The following is an 18,675-nucleotide window of genomic DNA, read 5'->3' as shown; positions in this document are numbered from 1 at the left end:
TAAACAAGGACCACCATATTCAACACTTTATCTAAAAGTTGTAAAACTCAATTACGATCAACTTCTCTGAAGACATCATACGTCTAAAATCAACGAGAACAGACGAAATACTTTTTCCTGCTATCTTGTTGATTCGGACCATTGTGCAGCGGTATAAACTAGGATTTAACACATTAACATTGAGTTGCAATTCTGGACAAACATTAGAGAAGGACCCAAGAGGTCTTAAGCCAAAGTTTTTTTTTTCAAAAACGTTGCTGTTGAGCCTTTTTTAGCTGGCCCAAACAAACTAACACCACTTTCAGGAAGATTAGTGTTCACTCTTTTTGATAGTGGTATTGGTGAACGTTGATCGAGTTGCTCAACAGCGACTTGCAAATCCATTGTTTACCAATGTCGATGTGCCCTTTTCAAATGTTTGTCAAGAAATGTTAACATGAGGATTTATTCTAAAACAGTCTCAATTAGTTTTCCGCATGGAAGCTACGTTACTTTACATCGATTTGAAAAAGTGAATTGTATTATTTAAACAGTACATTTTTGAATAAAACTTAAAGTAACTCGAAAATGTTATGTTATATGTAGAAACATTGAACAAAATATGAGTACCTTTGAAGTTTTAATGCAATATTATAAGTCGGTTTCCAAGCTGTTTCACCTTGAGTTTGCTAAAACTCTCATTATATATTTTAGATTCTTTAAATCATATTCTGTTCTTACGGGTGAATATTAGCATTTCTGATCTGTATCTGAATCTTTTACAAAAACTCTAAAACTGTCATACTTGGGTATCATATTTTGGGAATATTCTGAATATATCTCGTATGAGCTTACCCACCCAGAGTTATGATTTTTTTTCTAATGTGTGACTTATCAAATCCAGCACTGCACTATGGGCCAGAAAATCAAAATTTTCGCGACAAAAGTTCAAAAATCGTTTTTCAATTAAATTAATTATTGAGATAAATCTCTCATTTTTGAGAACATGTGTGATTGTATACCAACTATCTTAATCTTGATTTATTACATTATTTAATTGTACTCTATGGAGGTCAATTTTGTATTTAACGGAAAATCTTGTATTTCAGCCTATTATTAGAAAATTTGGTTTAACGGGAAAAATGGCAAGAAAAATAATGTTGTGTTCATTTTTCGGAAGCAAATTGAGTGCATTTTACATGTGTGATATAAAAATAATGTGAACTTTGAATTTAACCATTGATTTTACAATGTACCAGTAATGTTCACTATATTTTTAATAGTTCGCCTTAAAAGTTTAGTTATCCACCGTATTTGGCTTGCAACCAGTTTGATGTGGAAGCCTAGACTCCACTCTTTCTGGTGCTACCAAGAGTTTTTGCATATATTTACGGATGTCCGACATACAGCGGTTCAAGTACAAGCTATAATTTAGCCAATTTTTCAACCCTATATTTTTCAACTTTGTTGCTTGTAATACAATCCAACCAATTGAATAAGTTTGATTGGTATAAAAATGTCATAATGCACTACTTTTGAGCAAGGGTCCGTTCATGAGCTAGGTGACATTCAGAAATCTAGGTAGAGTCGGTAAAAAAATTACAAAAAAACTTATTTTTTGCAATTCCCTTTGAGGCCATATATGGTATGATAAGACCATAACAGAGGAATCTGTTTGAGGCTCCCATTATAACGACATAAGCGTGGTTTCTGGACAACCTCCAGGTTAAGATAAAAGACTTTTGAAGAATTATGAAACGACTGAAATTGTTGTATGTCTATGATTGTATACAATGGCATCAATTTAATTTAGAATTTAGTAGAAATTTTCATAAAAGAATCTTCCAACCCTGCTGATTATTTTTCAACCAGGATTGTATCGTTGGTATAACATTTTACAAAAGTTATAAAAATCAAGTAGAAACATCCATAACCTGCCCGTTTTTAAATTAGATGGTTCACTTATAGTGAATTGAAATTAGGAAACAATAGATAATAAAAGAGTTAGGCAACATCATGTACTATCCTCTTATTGGCGATCAAAAGTGAAGTTAGGTTGCGAAAGCTTCTCAAATTGAAATGAATATTTACGGTTTCCTGTGCGTTAAATTGCAAAAATCTTGTCTTGTGGTTATTTTCCTTCCAAAGTTATCACTAGAAATTTTGATTAGGAGTCGTCCATAAATGACGCAGCATTTTAGGGGGGAGAGCGGTCTTCACGGACTTGTGACGATGTGTAACGAGGGGGAGGGAGGGGTCCCGACTAGTGGACGTAGCATTTTGAATAATTTCTGTAAAAAGATTAGTGCTGAAAAAAATGAGTTTTTTTTTATCAAACTTTGTTGTTTGACTTTATGAGCTTGGGTTATAAAATAATGATTCAGCTTCAAACATAAATATGATAAGATTGAAAATTTTTTGAGAAATTTAAAATATTTCCTGACAAATACAATCAAACAGCTTTTATGAAACTTTAAATGGTTATGTGAATATTGAACTGTATTTCGTGTCTAAATTATTTTATTTATAAAATCAAATAATTAGGAGTTTAATAAGTTCAGTAAAAATCCATGCTTAATCGAATTGCAAAATATTGTTTTTTTCCATTTGTTAACAAGATATAGAATAAATCGTTTAAGTTTTATTCATTATTTTCTGTTAGAGCTTTAATTCTTCAAAAGATATGCTTTTTAGGGCAAACATTAACGTTGCTATAGTAAAACAAGATATTTATTCAATGTGTTCAATGTTGCAGGAGATCTCCACTCAATCAACTCATCGATTTGTTTTGATATATCAATGCTCTTGATGGAGCAGGCTAGATAATAATGAGTACACCAAATTCTAGTGTTATCGAAATTGTCCTATCATTAAAAATAAGCATTTTTATAATGCCATTTGTTTTTTTATCATAAGTTGTGTAAGAATATTTCAGTATGGGAAACAATGATGAAGTTCAAATCTTAATAAAGACGATTGTATAAAAATCACTGATTTTTAAATCATTCCAAATATAACAGTTGTTATTTTATCTCTACCTGACCACTGTTTGCTGAATCGATTTGAATTTAGAGAATAAAGACGAAGATCAATAAGGTATTTTGTTAATCATATCTATTGAAATCTGTTTCTTAACCAAGAATAATTAGAAAAATTCATTAAATAAAACAAAATTTCTGTTTAATATATTATAAAATATTTTGAACCCTTACTCATTGCTGTTAGCTTTATCAACCCATGCAAGATTGTATCTATTTTGTACATTTTCATCTGTAAATTTGTTTAAGGTTTCATCAACATCAAAAGTACTACAAATTGGATTCAACCTGTACGAATTGAGAACCAAAATAATTAAAAATAAAACAGGAAATAAGTCGGTCATATTATCATTCGTTAGATTATCCTGACGTTTCCGACAGTAGTTAATATCAGTTAATAGCTAGCAATTAATATCAAATTTTGCTTTGAATTTCTGGATTTTAATGTTTTGTTTTAGCCCAATCGCTGAGGTAAACGAATAAAAAATTCAAGGGAGGGTGGTACTTGATATGCTACGTATTTTCCAAGGGGGGTATCAGCATTTGTGACTAAATGCTACGAAGGGGGAGGGGGTGTCAAAAATCAATGAAAAAATGTTACGTCATTTATGGACGGCCCTTTACGGTGCACTAATTTTAGAAGAGCGCCATCTACGCATTTTCGCTTTCCATTAAATAACCACGTTGGAATATCAGAAAAAAAATAATACAATTATCAAAAGAAAACAAAACTAAAAAGGCAGCACCAAATGACCAAATCACACGCCATCAATGATGAAAAGTAAAGAAAAATATCGCTGAAATCCTTCTAAATTGCTGCCAGATATATTGGCAAATTAAGCGTAATATGGCAGAGAGAATGTTAGTAGTTTGAGCTTATGAACTATTAAATTGTACATAAACGAACCATCTAAGAAACGTGGTGTTTTCGGCCGTTGCAGTCTTCGAGAGCAGCAAGAACAGCTTTGCTTGAATATCCGACGGTTTCGGTAAAATATTTTACCTTTTTCAAGGATTATAAACTATGTTCTCTTGTACATATATGGTAGTGCTCTACATTCATTTGTCTAAACATGAAACTGGAATGGCGCCCGCTTTGGGGCATGAGTGGCGATATTTTTACCTAGTAGTGTAACGTGGGAGGCTTTCTGCTATAAACCTAAACGCTTTAGCCTACGCTTTGTGCTATAATTTCACCATTTTATCTCACCTACGCTTTTAACCGTGGTAGCTTCTTAGCTGTCCGCGCTAACTTTCTAACTTGTAGAGCACTACCATATATGTACAAGAAAACATAGTTTCTAATCCTAGAAAAAGGTAAAATATATTACCGAAACCGTCGGATATTGAAGCAAAACTGTTCTTGCTGCTCTCAAAGACTGCAACGGCCGAAAACACCACGTTTCATAGCTGCAACATCCAGTCGTCAAGCAACATTTCCGATCCATCTAATTTCGTTGAAAGCAAATGAAGATTAAGAGTTCTGCTTGATTTAAAATCAATCATATATGAAATCACAAAAATTCATGATTATCATATAACAATTTCCTGCATGTATTAATATAATGGAGTCCTAAAGATGGTTTAAATTGAATGCTCTCCTGTTTGAACACATCTAATGAGGTCTCCATTACTGCTAAAGTATTTCTGACCATAATATTTCGAAAGTGAATTTCATTGAAACGCTTGAAACGTGAATGTGAAATGGTCTCCTTTAAAACAATATAGCACTTAAAAATATATGATTCATATTTACTTGTTCCATTTTGGACAATGCCTTTATGACTCTCTGATGGTTTTATGGCTTTGTTTTAGGTTATGTACAATGAAAACAAAGCGTTATAAAAATTTAATAGTTTAGATGATGAATTAAATGCAATTATACTGTGAAAAACCTATAAGTATGTTGAATAAACAGTTTTCAATGCATTCCAAACAACTATGACTTCATTATCACATTTTTCAGACATTAATAATAGTGTACCTTCAGAATACATTGAAATGTATAAATTATACCTTTGAAATGAAATGTACAATGCATTTTGTAATATGATGTACGAGCGAATTTGAATATGTAATGCCTTAATTAACATATTTCTCCATATATTCATAATCCTTACAAATATTCCCAATTTGATTTAAAATGCATCTTAGTCAGGGCTGGTAGCAGTCAGACAGTAAAATAATAGCGACTTTAGTGACCAAAATGATAAAAATAGTGACCTAAAAGTGACTTCAAAACTACATGTATTAGTCATGAAAATGACTATAAATGAAAATACGTTCTTTGTGGATATTAACCAATCTACATTTTGGGTGAATTTAGAGTGTAGAGAACTGCACTGTCCATTTTTGCATAGTCGACGTAAGCGCCAATATGATCAAAATTCATATTTTCGTTGCTATGCATTCTTTGCCTAATAGCACACTCGTTGGACATGCGAACAGCACTGACTTGTTAGCACATACACCATTTTATGCGAACATTCACACGGTTTGTCTAGTGTTTGTTCGGATAGTTCAGCGTATAAACCAGTCTGCTATGATCATGATTGAAACTTACTGTTTGGTCGCTTAAAATACCATGCGAATATGGGCAATGCAGTAGTTAGGGTGTCCATTCAAAATCAGTTTTTCAATTCCAGGATGCCCGATTTAAAAAGAAATCTTTAAATATTAGTTTATTTTCATATAGAATAGTAGAAATCGGAAGACTTGAGATTACAAATTAAATTATTTTTGATTTATACTGTGAGCTGAATATGATTTGAATTTCAAAAGAGTTTCGGACAAAATTATATGAACTTATTTGTTGAAATTGTTGAGCAGATGCGTGATTACACAGGAAATCAAATCAGCTTGTTCGGTGATTCAAAACGTAATAAATGTATTTTTCTCTCCTCCTCTTAGCAACTGTCAACTAACTAAACCAATGCCTACTTGATCTTGCACATACTTCCAACACTCCTCCTCAAGATAAAGTTAGTCATGTTTTCTTGTTCTTCATTGCCTTACTAATCTCTGTTCAATTCATTTACATGTTCAATCGGTACAACTTTCCAACTTTCTGTCCTACTATGACAATACTACCATATTTCATAATTTTACATTCTTCTGAATTAAATATTACTTCATACCCTTGTCTAGTTATAACTTCAACTGACACCAAGTTTATAGAAAGTCCTGGTACAACAACAACGTTATTCAACTTGACTTCAACTGGTCGCCTGTTTGGACCATTCGCAGACAGAATCAATCCTCCCTCTGCAACAGAATGTAAAACGTTACCATTCACCAGGCTCACACGTTTCGTCGTTTTCGTATGCCAGTCCAAAATTTTCCCGTTACCTGTCATGTGAGTGGATGCAGCAGAGTCAAGATACCAGTGTTCTTCATTCTCCTCCTGAAATGCTGCAAAGCAGACTTGACTATCTGATTCAACATCATGATGTGCGGACCTTGCAGTTTGTATTCGAATACTTTTTGCAGCACCTCTTGACGGTTTCTCTTGGATGTGTTCCAGCTTGTCACAGTCGCGGATTAAATGCTCTGGACTTCCGCAAGCGTAACACAATCGCTTGAATTCATTTCTCCTCTCCGTCTTAGCAACCATTGCTTTCGATTCACCTGTTCCGTTTCTTTGAAGTCGACGATCATATTCTTCAAGCAGCTTTGTTTTCACAAAATTCATCGTGAAAACTTCCATTCTCCCTTGTATCGCAGCAACGGTATTCTCGTACGATTCCGGAAGACTCGCTAGTATGAAAGCTGCTTTCATATCTTCATCCATACGACATCCCGCGTTTTCAATCTTCTCGAATAACTGTTCCAAATCCACCAGATGCTGCCGCAAATCGCCTGCCTCAGACAGTTCTGTTTTGGACAGTTTCTTGATAAGAGCAACCTTACCCACCGATGAATCCTTGATGTAGTAGTTCCGTAGTATATTCCAAGCATCTTTAGCAGTCACAGCTTCCTGTATCAGGCTCAGCTGTGCGTCTTCTACTAGAATCCCGATTGTCTGCAAAGCCAGGTCGTTTTTCGTTTCCCATTCCGTCGATTTTTCCTTCACATCAGGCAAGTCATCCTCGATGTATCTCCACAGTCCTTCACGCGTCAAACTTGTCGTGCTCGCAATTTCCAAGTTTCGTAGTTATCGTAACCTAGCCTCTGGAAACCCATTTTCGCAAACTCCATGCTTTCTACTCGCTCTAACTGCTCCAAAAAACTGCTAACAATGTACTACACACGCACCACCTTTTTAATTTCCTGCAGCTCTGGGCCCATAACCTGTTGAGCAGATGCGTGATTACACAGGAAATCAAACCAGCTTGTTCGGTGATTCAAAACGTAATAAATGTATTTTTCTCTCCTCCTCTTAACAACTGTCAACTAACTAAACCAATGCCTACTTGATCTTGCACATACTTCCAACAGAAATATCTAAAAGCCCAGGGTGGACGGGGTGAAGTTATTGGAATTTCAGAGAGCTTTTGTAATTATATGAACAAATTTTTGCTCTGTGTAATTTATACGGTTTTTCCCAAAAACTGCAAAGTTCAATAACAAACCTTCTAAGACTGCCTTCGACATTATGCGTTAGCCATAGACCATGACTGATTCCTGGACAAATTCTTGATCTGGTGAACATTGGCGTAGCTAGGATTTTTTTCTGGAGGGGGCCTAGGGGGGGCCTAGCAAATTATTGTTTTACAGAGGTAATGTCGGTCGCAATAATCACGATTTTCACATATTTCGTAGTTTTAACAGATTTGTTTTGGTTTTCAATTATTGCTACCAAAAATAGTCATTCTTTTTGTAATCCAGTCAAAAATCCTTCAAGATTTCTAGCAAAAAAAAAACTCACAATGAATGTCCTTGGTGATACTTCCACGAACTTTTCAGGTATTAAACCATGTGCTTCGAAGAGAATCCTCTGAGAATTCATACGTGAATTTCTTTATGAATTATTTCCGTACTTTTTAGTGCTTTCTCCAAGAACTCCTTTTCACGGAGTTCGTCCTGGGATTCCCATGGGAAATTATTCCCTGACTTTTAATCTCACCAGAAATTTTTCAAAAAATTTTAATCGAATACCTTAGAAGATCTCCTAAAGAACTCCGCCATAGAATGTATTAAAAACTACTTTAATCATTCCTCCTGGAAGGCCCTCTACATACTTATTACATATAAATTTTAATTGTTAGTTTAAAGTATCCTCCAGTTGTTCATTAATAATGTGTTTAGGATTTAAGAAATTACTGAAGATTGCTACAAAAAATAGTACAAAAATTCTAGGAGTCTCACCAAACATGTCTTCAACATCATCAAGCAAGGATTGATTCAACGGAAAGTTTGCCAATAGTATTTCCAACTTTGCTTTTGAAGCTCTCTTAAAGTTTACCTACAGGATTATTTGAAAAAAATCGCAGCAAAAATTATCAACACTGCAAAAACTTAAATGACTTCCAGATGTTACTGTAAGGATTCCTCCTAATATAAAAAAAATAATGAGCAATTAAAAATAATTAAATTGAAAAAATGTTATTCATGATTTCTCAGAGAAGTTTCCTGCATATCTATATCTGTATTTTTTTTTATACATAATTACACAGCGTAACAAAAATGACGTGCCTCAAAGATCAAGTTATGTGTCGCTAGTAGATTTGGGGTTGTTGAATCTAATGTCGTTCTCAAAAATGTCCCTGCACGTCACATTTTTCAGCTACAGGTTGCCAAAGTGGTACTCAAAATTGGTTTAATTGATGTTTACAAGTAACGTAGTGTTATTTTTTAGATTTCTCTAAAATCAATGAGCAACATCTCACATTCCTTCAAAACTCTCTCAAAATATTTATTTTTTTAAATGCCCGTCTAAGGGATGGTACACAAATTATGTCACGCTAAATTTCAACTTTTTTGACCCCTCCCCCCCCTTTGTCACGTTTTTTGTATGAGTCATTCGAAAATTTTGTAAGGCTTGTCACGCTTGGCTTGACCCCTCCCCCCTTGGAGCGTGACGTAATTTGTGCATGACCCCTAAGAAATGTTTAAAGAATTCAAACATTCCTATAAAGTTCCTATCGGAATACGTTCAACTGCTTTTTCAAAAACTCTTCTGCGAAAATACTTTCCCGAGGAATTTGGTCCGGAATTTCTATGAGAATTATATTGTTGTTTCCCTAAGCTTCATCCAAAAAAATCACCAGAGATTCATCCAAGTATTTTCCAGAGATTTTTGTCTTTAAACCACACTAATGATTCTTTTTGGAATTTTTTGAAGATTTTTTTCACCAGATCTATCATAATTTTGCAATTTATTCTTGAACTTGTCGAAACAAATTTTCAGAAAATCCATAAAGTATTCCTCCAAGTCCTAGAAATAACTATTTTTTTTTTTGCCGAATGCTCAATTTTTTGTTCAAAAACTACTCCAGGAATATATTAATATTTTTTTTCGCAATTTGAAATTTCCTCTACGATTCACATTATAACAGATTTCTGGAGAAACACATACAAAAATGGTTTGAAAAAACTTTGCGAGTATTTCTTGGATAATTGCTACTAAATATAATTCGGAAAAATACTAAATTCTTGTCGTAAAATTCAAGAAGTAAACCGTAGAATTTTTCTGAAATTTGTTGACAATGTGACAATGTACAATGTAGAAAAGCTTAAGTGGTCCTTGTTTGTAGGATTTACTACAAAAAAATCTTGTCATTTTTTCTACTTCTTTTATAATATTAAAATGATTGGTATTTAAACGGATAGATTTTTACTGAATGTAACTAAAATATTCGATATTATATTGTATGAACTCCGAAGCTTCATGAGACTATGGTGGACATATTGATGTAGAACTCATTTTTGTTACCTTAGAAATTCCATACAAACTTTTTTGAGGAGTCTATTATAGATAATTTTGTAATACTGCCGAAAATATTGCCGGTATTTTTCAAGAGCATTACCTAAGATGTATTGTGGTCAATTTTGTAATATAAGATTTGAATGAATTTAAATCTTAGGGGAAACACATTACTTTGAAACTTTGTTGAGGGACTTTCGGAAATCAGGAACCATATGTATAAGATTTCTGCAATTCTTCAAAACTATAATTTACCTTATTTTAGATGTTTTAAAATGTTGCTTTTTTGAGTTTATGTACCAAATTCTTCAGAGCGTCATGCAAAGGAAGGAGAAACAACAAAATGTTGAAACAGGTGGAACAATAGATGGCCAATGGTACAATGAAAGATAATTTAAAATCTTTTCTTCAGAGGTAATTTCCAGGATAGTTAAATTGAATTGAATGAATTTACAAATAAAAAAAATTTCTAAAGAAGGTCCATCAGGATCTTCTTTAGAAATTATTCTTAAAATCTATGCTACCTTGACTTCTGGTTTTCTAGAATTCGTCCACAAAGCTTCTAAAAGCTCCGCTCTCGTATCGCACAAAAAATTAAACTAAGAATATAAATTCTTTTAATAATTGCTAAAATTATGTCTAAAGAAGTGTTTTAAGGAAGATCGATAAAAATTTCTTTATGATTATCTTAATAAATCTTTTCTCCCTTCCCAGTTATTTTGCTACATGTTTCTCTACAGCAGGCATGCCCAACCTTTTTGGCTCTTTTTCGACATAAATGGTTGGTGCGTTCGCAAAACTAGACCGATATGAACAAAATTAGTCTCAAATGAAAGCTTGGTTGTATATTTGTCTAATACATGCTGCAAATTTTAAATTTATATCAACCTCTTTGCTACCGATGCAATTAAGTTCAAAAAATGATCCAAATTTTTGCCTTAGCTTGCATAGCTATCGAATAGTTTGATATAAATTCAAAATTTTCGGCATGGATGGAACAGATGTACTATCAAGCTTTCATTTGAGACTAATTTTGTTCATATCGGTCTATTCTTGCGAACGCACTAACAATTTATGTCGAAAAAGAGTCAAAAAGGTCGGGCAGGCCTGCTCAATCTGTAGAGCGCTATGCTAATTTTTGATGCAAAAGTTTTACTGGGAATTTTCAATAAATTTCCTCTTAAGATTCGAAGGCAAAAGGCATTACAAAAACAATTTTGTTTCCAATTCATGATATGCCGGAGATTTAAAGCAAAATTGAAATATATATATATATATTTTTTCGAGAAAACTGGTTAAAGAAATTCAATGAAAATTTCTAATGGAACTTTCATTGAACTATCTAAGTATTTGATTTGACAGAATCAATGTTTTTTTGCAGGAATTGCGAGAAACAAAATAAACTACCACTTTTGAAGTAAATCCGGGAACATTCTCCATAATCAATTTACTAATAAAGTAGACATAGAAGGAATGCTTGTCCACCAGGAGGATTTTGCTTTGAAACAAGTCCCTCAATATTATTTGATAAATTTTCATGAGATTTTCAAACGTTTTGAAGCCACCCTTCAATATTCTTCGAGAAATTTTATTATGCTTAAATTTTATAAAAAATATCGAAACGTTTTTTGGAAAATTTTTGCTTCAAATCTGTTGGAAAACTTCAAAAAGTTTTCTTGGACAAGTATAGTTTAAGCAATACATATATTCATACAAAAATACTTAAAAATAAATCAAAATCAAGAAGAGAATTGATTGCTGAAAAAAAACGCTATGGTTGATTTTGTTACATTATTTCACACCAGCCGGACGGTTAAGCTTTCGGTGGTCGCGCGGTTCGCCGAAGTCAGAACCGCCACGCTGATGCTATGTAAGACAAGCGAGGTTCCCTCACTATAGTTGTACAACATAGAATAAACTACTGAAGAGATTTGTATCAATAACAAGAGTCATGTACCGTCAACGTACCAGTATCCGCTCATGTTCCAGTAGCCCGCTCACGAGTTCAAAAAGTAAGGTAATTTGAGTAAATACACAAAAAAATGTCCACAGTATGATTCTATTCGTTGATTTGAATTGTATAGCGGCCAAAGTTTTCAAATTTTCGTTGTGTAAACTTATCTTTTTTCAGTGTGAGCGGGCTACTGGAACATGAGCGGAAACTGGTGCACTGATGGTACATTGATTCGGAACATTTTACTTCATGTTTAGTTGTTTTTTTTAATTTTAAATTTTTATCATCATGAAAAATTCTGGGGGGGGGGGGGGGGCTGGATGATTCTGGAGGGGGCCAGGCCCCCCTGGCCCCCCCTGTTCCTACGCCAATGCTGGTGAAACTTATGTTGGATTTTTTTTAACAGAAACGGTATCTTCGAAAACATTTTATTTTCTCCTTTGAAGCTGGCTAAATTTTTGACATAAATCTAAAATTGCATCTTACAAGCAATCTATCAAAAATTTGGCTAAGAACTGCGTCAAAAACTTAACAAAAATCTGACTAAGATTACCTAAAGGTCCTCGCCTTTTATTTACTTTAAAAGATTTTTCCATGAATACATGATCAATTTTACATGAAATATGTTGGGAATGATTGGAAAAACACACAGTAAACCTGCAGAAATCTATACAAAATCTCGTCAGGGGTCTCATAAGAACTTTTTCATAGATCAATGAATAACTAATAGGTAATCCAGACAAGGCTTCATCAAAAATCAGTAGCATCTCAGCAATCCGCCAATCGTACTTTTGAATTAATTTATCCAAGATTTCAGTGGATCTCCCAAGAAATTTGTCAAATATTCATTTGGCTCAGGTTTTCGTGAATGGCAATATCATCAACCATAACTACTTTATACAACTTATTTTGGTGGTTTGTAGGTTTAGTGCTTGGAGACGTTCAGTCAACATTACTTTCCCGGTGACCATCTCAAATTTCTGGTTTTCCTGTCTTTTTCCCTGGTCCAGCGGCCACCCTAGAATTATTGAAAACAATCGCATCACTCAGTGACGACTCATAATCTCACGTTTTATCTGTTTTACGACCCGTTTTGTATAGAAATAGTTGACCTATGATCAAATGATTGCTTTCAATATTAGTGCTCGATTTTGAAGTACTGGACAAGTTCCAAACAAACTCTTTGATTTTTTGTTTGTCATTAAAACCCGTCTCAAGTTTATCTCCGGGAGGAATTTTGATGAGGATCTTTCAAATAATAGGTTAAAGATTCCTTCTTTAGTCACTTATTACTGCAGAAAGTACATTAGTAATTTATTCAGCAGATCCGTCAGATATTGGCCCTGGTATTTGCCAATATTTATTAAAATATTACGACTGCAAAATTCAGCCCAAATTTTTTTCCAGCATATTCTCCAAAACCTTTCCCAGATTTTTATTTATATTTTCCGTTGCAAATGTCTACGAAATATTCAGGAATCCATATCTCTTTTGACTCTTAAATTTCTATTTTATGTTATTTTTTTTCATATGGTATTCAGTTGGAGCTGCCTGACAGCTTAACTTGTCAAGGCTTAACCCTCGGTCTGGCTTTTGCCAAGTTTCCCCTCTACCAGGACCAATACTCAGACGGACTAGGCTATGGTGCCCACATGAACACTGTTTTTTATTCGTATTGTGACGTGGTAGTTTTTTAAAAATACCCATATTCCCTTGCTTCTGAGAAAAGGAAGCATTGTGAAAATCAGCAGCTCCATCAGAATTTTTAGTAATAGTAGTGTAGTAGTGTCATTACTAATTCTGTCTAGTCGAAATGGTTTTGAATAATTTGTCATTTAAGTGCTATTCTGATTACTCCTGTATTTTACGTAAGATTAGAGTCTTAAATGTCAATTGTCGTAAAGTCTTAACAAAATTAGGCTGTTTAGTAGTAGTTCTAGTTAATTTCAGGTCTTTTCGTTCATATATCCTTAAAGAAAAAAGTCACTTTCCTTGTCTGTTCAACAATTTCTCGAAATTATTAAGTGTACCCTAATAATCGATCTCAGCGTCTTACTTTCCATAGTCATTTTTATAGTGAATATTGAAGAGTAAAGTTACCTTAGGCTTCTATTACAGTCTCCTACAAGATTCACTTTTCGGTGGCAAATGCAATGCTTCACAGCGCCTACTTTCTACTTGTAAATTTTGCGAAAATGAATCTGGAATTAGATTATTTATACCGTTGTTACAAAAGAGGTATTTCTTTTTATGGCAATGAAAAAACCATATTAAAATAAGATTGTCGCCACTTATTTCTACTCAGTGAATCTACTAGTCATTTTCCTCAGAGTAATATTATAAAGCTAGCTAATAGTAAGAGTGGCTACGGATCATTCTGGTTAGCAAAAGGCAAACTGATCGTCACCAATAGTATCAATGTCCACTTCGAATAGATTAATTATTTGAAATGGGCATCAATTCTATCATTGACGCATAATGTCCGTTGGATCACATCCGAGATATTATTGCGTCTATGCCATATGAATTATGACGCGGCTTTAAGCAAAAAATGCCAAAATGTGATACCACCACTACAGGTTACGCCTTTGGCTTCCATCATATGGGCTAATGGATTATGCCCTCCCATCGCGGAAAATTGCATAACCAAGGGGAGGGAAATTTCAAAATCAAAATCACACTTATTTGTTTTTATAATAATAAATATCTATTTCTTGCTGTTTGTGTTTCAAAAAATTACCCCGCCTTAAATTTCAATATTGTTAGATCATGAAAATAGTGAATTTTCGGAAAAAAGTGACTTTAGTGACTTTTTGTTAGAAATAGTGACTTTTTAGTGACCAGGTCGAAAAAAGTGACCAAGTCACTAAAAAGTGACTTGCTACCAGCCCTGCTTAGTCGACCCAAACACGTATTTTATATGTTTTCTCAAGTTTGTTTTACTTTTAGGTTGGTTTTAGTTCATTTTGAAAGTGTTTGGAATTTTGTCGCGAAATTTTGATTTCTGGCCCATAGTGCACTGAATTAAACATTCTGGTCGAAAATCGCGTCTAAACGGTACTCCCTTACGTGTATACGCATCCTCACCCGCTTATGAATAAACCAAAATGAAAACATGCTAGCATCACAAAGCGGCGGCGTGAAAATCGATATTCACTTTTCCCTCTTTTCAAACTCCCTCTTTTCCCTTTCATGCCCCGCCAAAACCGTGGATACTGCTTTTCACGATGAATTCTAATCAGCTTGGTTTTGTTTTCTTCCTCTCCCACAGAACATTCGCAAGAACAATAATGAAGACGCCACCGAACCCGAACGCTTCAACCAGTTCAACGATGACGACATCTTACCTAGCGGATGACCTAATCGGCGTAGCATCATCATCATCATCATCGTTGACGGTGGTTCCCGTTTGCTGCAAGGTCAACTGAATCAACCCCGTGCATTCGATTCGTATTTGATCTGAAGAAACTAGAGAAGAGATCTACGTCGCAATTTTTTCGGTCCTCTAGTGTAACGGTATGCAAGCGTGTCTTCTTCGGCTATCAAAGGGGGTTGTTTGGCTGAATATCCGGGGGTGAAGTGACCCAGCGCGAGAGTGAGAGAACTTTAAACCCGCGCGTGTGAGAAGAGAACTTTTCTCGTGGGAAGAGAGAGCGAGGGATAGTGTTAGTGTGTGCATACTGCAATTGGGGAGTGCAATTGCGCGCAGCAGTGTAGAAACTAGGCAAGTGCATTACCGCCCTTCCCCGCTGTCGGGTTGAAGCAAAAAAACGGGGGCCAGGAAAGAGTTGCCCGAGCCAAAATGCTCTCCTATATGCTACCAGTTGAGGAAAAATCGCCCTCAGTGACGGCGGCCAGTGCTGCTGCTGCGGCGCGAAATCTAAGTTTGAACCTGAATAGTACCACTTCCGGAAGTGGCCATTCCGGACCGAATCCGTCGTCGTCGGCGTCGGTGAACCCCCAGGGGGGCAAATCGGGCCATCACAGGTCACCAGGAGGGCGTCCGTCGTCCGGGACGACCAAGGCAATCAAATCGGCCATCAAAACAAACCATCGCTATAATCTGGTTCCGTCGTCAACGTCCTCGTCGTCGTCGGTGGAGGAAAGCGGAAAGGTGAAGAAGTTCGCTGCAAAACTGCATAACCAGCGGCGTAACGGGGAAGATAGTGTAGGGGGAAGTGCAATCCATAACGGAGCAGGCTGTGGGCCAGGGGCTGGCGAAGAATTGAGTGTTGATGAGCATACCAGCCTACTTGGTGGAAGTGCTGGCGCCGGAAGCGGTGGCTCCAAGAGTGTTAAAAGTGATAAAAATTTCAACAACCTGATCCTGGTCAACGGGAATGGTAACGTCGGCACCGGAAACGGTTCGAAGCTCGTGAGTGTGTTGAAGAATTCGTCGGCCCTGAAGAACGGTGGTGACCATGGCAATACCAATTCTCACCACCATCACCACAATGGCTACAGTGCGGTGAATAGCTACGAAGAAGAAGATGAAGAAGAGAATAACGACGAATACGACGAAGCCGACGAAACAGAAGCAGAGTACGATTTGGTTGCGGCGAATAATCGCAGGAATATTCACCAACAGCAACAGCAAACGATGAGCAGCAAAATGAGCACCAGTGCAAGTATGACGCGGAATTTGAACGGAATCAACGGAAACGGAAACAACGGTGGCCATCAGCAGCCGCAGCAGCAGTCTTCGGTGGAGACTCCCAGCAGTGGCATCATTGTGGACACGAGTGATGCCGACTCGGAGCAGACCGCCACCAGTGGATGTGGTGGGGATGGGTCTAGCATTGGAGGGGGAGGCGGAGGCGGTGGCAAGAAGGTCAAGATGAACAAACTCGGCGGCAGCAAGAATGTGACACTCAAGAGGTGAGTCCTTGTGGGATTACTTACGATTTACTGATGGGGATTTTATTGGGGATTGGACCGCTGCCAGGTGCGGAATTTCGGTAGATTATCGATGGTCGGCTACGGGGATTGAGCTCTGCGCGATGTTGAATCTAGTAAGGCGATTATTTATAGCTGACTCGGAACGAAGCTAGATTAATGTGTTGAATATTCAAGAGAAAATTGAATGCATTTTCAGAGAAGATTTAAATGAATTTCCAAGTTAAATTCGATTGAGCTCCCAACAAAAACGCGAAAGAATTTCAACTAAAGTTTGGAAGTTTTTCTTACGAAAATTTCCAAGGGAAATTCGACAGAATTTCCATGGAAAATTTGACTCAATTTCTATGGTGAATTCGAATTACATTCCATGAGATATTCAACTAAATTTGCATGGAAAATTCACTGAATTCCCGTGGGAAATTCAACTTAATTATTGCAAATTTCTATTCGACTGAATTCTCAAGGGAAATTTCGAGAGAAAATGGAGTACACTCGGATGAATTTACAAGAGAAATTGAGATGAATTCACAACAAAAATTCCAGTGAATTTCCAAGGGAAATTCGAGTGAACTTTCAAGAGATATTCGAGAGAATTTCCAAGGGAAATTCGAAGGAATTTTAATTAAAATTCAAAGGCATTTCTAAGGGAAAATGGAAAGATTGTCCAAGGGAAATTGGAAAGATTTTCCAAGGGAAATTCGAGGGAACTTCCAAAGGAAATTCGAGGGAACTTCCAAAGGAAATTCGAGGGAACTTCCAAAGGAAATTCGTGGAAATTTCCAAAGGAAATTCGTGGGAATTTCCAAAGGAAATTCGTGGGAATTTCCAAAGGAAATTCGTGGGAATTTCCAAAGGAAATTCGTGGAAAATTCCAAAGGAAATTCGTGGGAATTTCCAAAGGAAATACGTGAGAATTTCCAAAGGAAATTCGAGGGAATTTCCAACGGAAATTCGAGGGAAGTTCCAAAGGAAATTTGAGGGAATTTCCAAAGGAAATTCGAGAGGTTTTCCAAAGAAAATTCGAAGGAATTTCCATAGAAAATTAGAGGGAATCTCCAAAGGAAATTCGAGGAAATTTCCAAGGGATATTCGAAGAAATTTCCAAGGGATATTCGAAGAAATTTCCATAGGAAATTAAAGGGAATCACCAAGGGAAATTTGAAAGAATTTCCAAGGGAAATTTGAAAGGATTTCCAAGGGAAATTCGAGGGAATCTCCAAGGGAAATTCGAGGGAATCTCCAAGGGAAATTCGAGGGAATTTCCAAGGGAAATTCAAGGGAATTTCCAAGGGAAATTCAAGGGAATTTCCAAGGGAAATTCAAGGGAATTTCCAAGGGAAATTCAAGGGAATTTCCAAGGGAAATTCAAGGGAATTTCCAAGGGAAATTCAAGGGAATTTCCAAGGGAAATTCAAGGGAATTTCCAAGGGAAATTCAAGGGAATTTCCAAGGGAAATTCAAGGGAATTTCCAAGGGAAATTCAAGGGAATTTCCAAGGGAAATTCAAGGGAATTTCCAAGGGAAATTCGAAGGAATTTCCAAGGGAAATTCGAAGGAATTTCCAAGGGAAATTCGAAGGAATTTCCAAGGGAAATTCGAAGGAATTTCCAAGGGATATTCGAAGGAATTTCCAAGGGAAATTCGACAGGAATTTCCAAGGGAAATTCGAAGGAATTTCCAAGGGAAATTCGAAGAAATTTCCAAGGGAAATTCGAAGGAATTTCCAAGGGAAATTCGAAGGAATTTCCAAGGGAAATTCGAAGGAATTTCCAAGGGAAATTCGAAGGAATTTCCAAGGGAAATTCGAAGGAATTTCCAAGGGAAATTCGAAGGAATTTCCAAGGGAAATTCGAAGGAATTTCCAAGGGATATTCGAAGGAATTTCCAAGGGAAATTCGAAGGAATTTCCAAGGGAAATTCGAAGGAATTTCCAAGGGAAA

The 18,675-nt window shown here is 35.9% G+C and overlaps 1 protein-coding gene across 3 annotated transcripts in view; it reads left to right on the top strand.

Annotated features, from left to right (window-relative positions):
* Positions 1-16,735, top strand: part of LOC110674225 (uncharacterized membrane protein DDB_G0293934-like) — a 256,353-nt gene extending 239,618 nt beyond the window's left edge. For all 3 annotated transcript variants that reach the window (XM_021838396.1, XM_021838400.1, XM_021838405.1), the window contains one exon: positions 15,108-16,735. In XM_021838396.1, coding sequence (XP_021694088.1) covers positions 15,639-16,718 — 1,080 coding nt within the window. In that variant the 5' untranslated portion in view covers positions 15,108-15,638 and the 3' untranslated portion in view covers positions 16,719-16,735. The remainder of the gene's footprint in view (positions 1-15,107) is intronic.
* The last annotated feature ends 1,940 nt before the right edge of the window (positions 16,736-18,675 follow it).

This window comes from Aedes aegypti, chromosome 1 (assembly GCF_002204515.2).
Source record: "Aedes aegypti strain LVP_AGWG chromosome 1, AaegL5.0 Primary Assembly, whole genome shotgun sequence".
Classification (NCBI taxonomy): Eukaryota; Metazoa; Arthropoda; class Insecta; order Diptera; family Culicidae; genus Aedes; species Aedes aegypti.
Note: the sequence above shows the minus strand (reverse complement) of the source record. Positions and strands in the feature narration are given on the sequence as shown.